This window comes from Gadus chalcogrammus, chromosome 17 (assembly GCF_026213295.1).
Source record: "Gadus chalcogrammus isolate NIFS_2021 chromosome 17, NIFS_Gcha_1.0, whole genome shotgun sequence".
Taxonomy (NCBI): domain Eukaryota; kingdom Metazoa; phylum Chordata; class Actinopteri; order Gadiformes; family Gadidae; genus Gadus; species Gadus chalcogrammus.
Window position 1 is genome coordinate 10303816 of NC_079428.1, and position 6000 is coordinate 10309815.

The window sequence follows — 6000 nt, forward strand, 5'->3', positions numbered from 1 at the left end:
ACAGAGACACACACGCATATATGCACACAAAGAAACACACACACACACACACACACACACACACACACACACACACACACACACACACACACACACGCACGCACACACACACACACACACACACACACCGTGCATGTCCATCCCCGGACTCGATTCAAAAATATGAACGCTGCGTGAAGCACCGGTTAGAAGCAGTCGTAACTTTACTAAAGACAAAAACACACAACATTTTACAGTCGCCTTGTTGGCGAATCGTGTTCAATAAACGTATCCCCTCATACACATGCAGAGCTAAACAAGTCATGGGATATAGGCTACGTCTGCGTTTGAAGCAGAGGTCTATCTGGTAAATAAACAAACGCAGGGACTGAGTGGAGGGTCTACTAAACAAATGGCCGATAGCAATGAAACAGGACTTACTCCGTGCGTCGACTGCACTGCCACGGCCACCGCTAGCACGCAAATCCTGCAGAGAGGAAAACAAAATAAAGGTAATGAGACGAGTGGAGGCTTCAAAATAAAATACATCCACGTAATCCGGGAAAACATGAATGGAAATAAATAACCCCTTGGGTTAGTTAAAAGTTGGAGACATCGCGTGGCTAAGGAAAGATTGTGATTACTTTCCGGACCAGAAAACTCACCAGAATTTCATTTTTTGATTCGACCCGTGGGAGAAGAGAACCGCTGCAGCACTCCCTCGTCTTCACCAGCCGCTGAAAGGAGCTCCAAAAGCGCTCATCAAGTTTCCTAAACACCGCTCATCTACCCGAGCCGGGAGCACACACAGACACGCACACACACACATACAGAGAGAGATAAAGTAGTGCACCTAAACGACACAGTTTTCCTCACTCCGGAGAGGTGTACAATATACACCGTGTAAACCCGGTTTCAATAAAAAGCCGATAGGGCCGCTAATGTTTTTTTTAACGATTTGGAAATAATGTTTTCAACTCACCAAAGCTCAGTGGCCGATATCTGCTGCTCGGCTGTCGCGTTCCGCACACGCTACACTTCTCGGGAGCGCACGAGAGAGGCACAGTGGAGGCGGGACTAATCCCTGTCACTCAAGATCAGTATACCTATGGGTCGGTGCCTCGCAACACGTCCCAGCAGTGTGATCTGTCTGAGAGAAGTTAGAGCAAAACTTTAACTTTCACTAACTTCTATAACACTGTGTTTTTGATTAATATAATCAGACATTATGATCACGTGAATTCCGAAAGACATAAACATTTTTAAGTAGGCTTCGCAATCAACAATTCCAATATGTAAACCTTTCTGACGAAATATAGCATATCAATGGAGGAGACATTGAGTTCAGAAGGAAGTGTTATGAATAAATGAAGATGAAAGTTATAAGATGATAAGAATAATAAGATCAAAGGATTCAGGTGTAACAGCAAATTTTAACAAAAAAACAAAGTTAATGAATACTAGTGCGAATTAAAATATCCACAATATACCCCAACCTGTACACACTGCAAACTGTTTTCTTTCTTTTACATAAATACTTGACTTGGACTTGCATTACATGTCTTAAATGAAACTTATTGAATGTGAGTTGTGTGTGTCACTGAGTAACAGCATTATAGGCTAGTGAGAAAGGTCTTCCCTCTGACTTCACCCCAGCCACATCTTCCGTTGAAACGAGACGTGATTCCACATGGTGAACATTTGTGAGATTTGTTAATAACAGACTACGATCCATAGCTCACACAAACCATATTAACTTCTTCATTCAAAGCATTGATTCTGCTGTTAACTGTTAAACTCATGTCTTGTTTGTGGCACTTGTTAATGACTTTGCAGTTTGAGAAGAAAAAGGGTCCTGTGAAAACACTTGGATTTGACGGAAAGATGAATAGTTAGAACCCATGAATTGTGAACACATTCACCTAAATAGTGTTTAGATGTCTGAAGTCTTCAGTTAGGGATAGGGTTAGGGTTATGCCTAGCCCTTACCCTAACCCTAACTGGATGCCTGAGCTTCACCCATAACCACTCACAGAGCATCTCCTGTCTCCTATGTTTGTAGTGGATGTGGATAAGTTAATTGGTCTATATTAATATAAACATATAGCAAATATAAATATATATACAAATAAAAACTGCTGGGAATTAAAGTATAAAGTATATCAATGCGATGCGAAACACTATGATGCATAATAGACTGTTTATTACTTTACTTCGTGTCGGTCTCTGACATTAACTGGTATTGATTTGAATAGGATTTCATGGACCACATCGTGTCAGATTTTCCTGGAAGAGCTGGCTGCTTGTTTCCAGATTACAGATGTTTAACATAGTTGCTCAGGGTCTAAACGAGCGGAACAACATCAAAGCGAGGCCAGATGATGTATGGAAACCACTGGTGCCCGTAGCTCTGCTCGCTATCAAGTGTCAAATCCGAGAGGTTGACCTTTCATAATCCTGGCGGAATGCTGCGTGTTGAGGCACATACACAAAATGTCTTGAAAGGTTTTAATGTCAAACTCTTTTTCTCGTGGCCTCGGGCGACGTAAAAAAAAAAAGAGAAGAAAACTCGAAGCCACGGTGAAAAAGTGAAGGTACCAAACGTATCCCTCCGCCTACACCCGCTCTCGCCTAACATCAAGTTTTGCATAAAAAGTTAATGCAACCTCTAACTGGGGAGGGGTGTGTAACTACGTGAAAACTAACTCGCATTCTTGTGCGATTTGGGCACTTTGGGGGTTTCTTTCGTCGCACATATCGGTGCGGGATTTTTTTTTCTTTGACGCGCAGCTGCAGCAGCAGCAGCAACAAGTGGCGCTGCGGCGGGGGGGGGGGGGATAGAAAGTAGATCCGGTACGCAGGTTCCGCCAGTTGAGTCCAGGAAAAGTTGAGACCGACGGCGCAGAGGAGAAGGCTGCAGGAGCCCCGCACCACTTGTTGCAGCCCGCCGAGAGAGAGCTACACTCCGGCGCCTTTTTATACACACACATACACACACACAGGCACACACAAACAAACGCGCGGTGAAACCGTTTTTCCAACAACAGTGTGCGACGGCATACCATGACTCCAGCTCTCCCCAGAGAGTAGGCTCGAGTTGAAGTTGAGAGTTGAAAGCCGGCGGACCCTTTTGAGTTCCTAGCTCCCCGAGATGAACAGTCCGCGGACTGTGCGCGTCCTCGCGGCGCTGTCGCTGCTCGTACTGTGCGTCGCCGTGCGGGAAGCCCGCTCTGCGGTAAGTGCCCTTTACGTTTTATTATCTACGATTTGTTAACTTACACCTTTATTATCTGCACGACCACCTTAACGTCCCCCCGACCGACGCACGCACTGAACCGAGCCGGGGCTCGCTCGCTCCCCTCGCCTCGTCCCCGGTTTACTTTGAGGGTAAAGTGTATTAATAGAAGACGTGCTTTAAAAAAAAGTGCGCGTCTTTAGGATAATATTAATAATCATCAGAGTCGTGCGTTGTCACCGCAACAAGCTTTGATAGTAGCGCGGTTTGAGGCGCGCCGCATGCGCGCACGGTTTACGCACGAATGTTTCGTTTTTATTTAACGTTATTGAGGCTCGGGAAGTCGTTCAGAGAGTCTCTGCTGGGCTGCACACACACACAAACACACGACACACACGCACACACACACACGAACACACACACACACACATGCGCGGACGTGTGCGAACACAAACACACACACACACGCACGCACATGCACACACACACACACACACACACACACACACACACACACACACACACACACACACACACACACACACACACACACACACACACACACACACACACACACACACACACACACACACACACAGGCCACCCCTCTCGTGGACAACGTGATGAGGGTATTTTTTAACTTTTTCAAGTCCAACGTGAAAATGTACCAATTTAGAATCAAGAGCACTGATACGACATAATCCATCAATAACAACCATATTAAAGTCTGAGAAGAGAATCCCGGATCTAACGACAGACACCGGACACCATGACCATACTCATCTGACCATCTTTCTCCTGGAAAGTGTCTGCTTGAAACAAGTGCGCTATCCGCCTTGGTCTTGCGTGATTGCATTAAAGTGATATTGAATAACATCCTTTGCAGCAGCAGCAGGTGTGTGGGGGGGTCACCTTAGAGCTGGGGGACACACCTGAGGCCCCTGACATCACAGAGGGAGAACGCACAGGAGACAGTCACATAACTGGATGACTGTTGCATTTTATAACTAACGGTGAACAACCTTGGTCGACTCGCCTCATACAAACACACAAGCGTGTGTTTACAATTGGGTGTTTGCTTTCAGTGACTCAGCAGGGTTGTTTAGCCTACAAATCAATTCAGCGAAGTCTCTTGTGCAGGTTCATGTGCAGAGCCTCGCAAAATAACCCAGGAAAACCTCCTTGAATGTCTGTTTCAACGTCAAACGTTGCCGTTTGACTGGTATGAATATTCAAAAAGAGGAGGTATCTACATACTTGATTATTCATGAGGAGAGGCGGGAGACCCCGCCCATTCTGAGCCTTTCCGCCTTATCAGAATCCACTAAAAGTCATCCACTGACTTTTAGTTCGTTTTACAAAGTATGTTGAATCTGTTCATTTACAAACTTGAATTAAAGTTTAATATTGTATCTTGCCTTTAAGAGTGACATGGTGGGAGAATTGATTGCTGATACAGACAATATAACATTCTTAGCAGGTTGATGTGTCCATGCTGAAACTGAATCAATCCACAACCTTGACCAAAATATGTATAATATGTTAAACCGATGTATTAAAGAAGTCAACTCAAAATTATACGCAATTTGTAACATGATGAGAACAGAAAATGTGAATTCAGTCACATAATTTGTTTGGTAAAAGCCGAGAGTATGAAAGGGTTGTATCATTTATGGATATGACCTGTCTATTCAGTGACATAGAGAGGGGACAATTGTGAGGGTACTGACGGCTATTCCTCCCATAGCAGAGCGTAAAATACATATTCGGGTTTGTTTAGTAGTACGATATCCACTTATCGTCCAACCAATCACAATCAACTCTAAGTAAATAAATAAATAAGGAGGGGGGGCTCATGGGTGGGACTGAGGAGGTGTGCAGGTGGGGGGGGGGGGGGGGGGGGGGGGTTTGGTGATAAGAACACGCTCACTGTCCTGCTCTCGGGCTCGGGGAGGAATGTGTGAGGTATCTGCACGGACGTTGTTTTCACGGGCGCTCTGAAGGCAGACCGGCCAGCGAGAAAACACAGACTGGCCGGGCGTTCTGATTGGCCGCCGGGGGGATTCCACAATGTCCCCGTAAATGCCTCTGTGTGTGTGTGTGTGTGTGTGTGTGTGTGTGTGTGTGTGTGTGTGTGTGTGTGTGTGTGTGTGTGTGTGTGTGTGTGTGTGTGTGTGTGTGTGTGTGTGTGTGTGAGTGAGTAAGTGAATGCGTGTGTTTTAACTGTACAGTCAGAGAGAGAGAGAGAGAGAGAGAGAGAGAGAGAGAGAGAGAGAGAGAGAGATGAACAGAGAGAACGAGAGAGGTGACAATGGAGACAAAAGGAAGAGAAGGAAGCAAGAGAAAGAAAGATAGTGAGGGAGAGAGAGAGGGGGAGAGAGAGAGAGAGAGAGAGAGAGAGAGAGAGAGAGAGAGAGAGAGAGAGAGAGAGAGAGAGAGAGAGAGAGAGAGAGAGAGAGAGAGAGAGAGAGAGACAGACAGAGAGAGACAGCGACATACAGAGAGAGAGAGAAAGAGAGACAGAAGAATAAAGGATTATAAAACATGAGAAGGGAGGGAGGTGAAGAGGAGTGGAAGAGGAGAGCAGAGGATCGGTCAAAGGTATTAATAATGATGGACAGGATGCAGAGAAGGTGAATGAGTAATGAATGAAGTGAGGAAGATGGGAAAGATCAGAAGAACAAGAGTGGACAGAGTCCAACAGCAGGTTTTCTGCCTGTTTGTGTGTGTCAATGTGTCAATACATGTGAACTCTATATATATGTAGTGCAAAAAGGTAATAGCGA

At 45.4% G+C, this 6000-nt stretch overlaps 1 protein-coding gene and 1 long non-coding RNA gene across 2 annotated transcripts in view; one reads left to right on the forward strand and one right to left on the reverse strand.

Moving 5' to 3' along the window:
• LOC130370006 (uncharacterized) overlaps positions 1-1072 on the reverse strand; it is a 48383-nt gene extending 47311 nt beyond the window's left edge. The window contains exons 1-3 of the long non-coding RNA XR_008892941.1: positions 962-1072; positions 645-765; positions 421-466 (exon numbers count right to left, since the gene is read on the reverse strand). This is a non-coding gene — a long non-coding RNA (uncharacterized LOC130370006). The remainder of the gene's footprint in view (positions 1-420; positions 467-644; positions 766-961) is intronic.
• Positions 1073-2834: 1762 nt separating this feature from the next.
• Positions 2835-6000, forward strand: part of col4a5 (collagen, type IV, alpha 5 (Alport syndrome)) — a 54571-nt gene continuing 51405 nt past the window's right edge. The window contains exon 1 of the mRNA XM_056575629.1: positions 2835-3214. Within this exon, the coding sequence (XP_056431604.1) occupies positions 3131-3214 (84 nt within the window). The 5' untranslated portion in view covers positions 2835-3130. The remainder of the gene's footprint in view (positions 3215-6000) is intronic.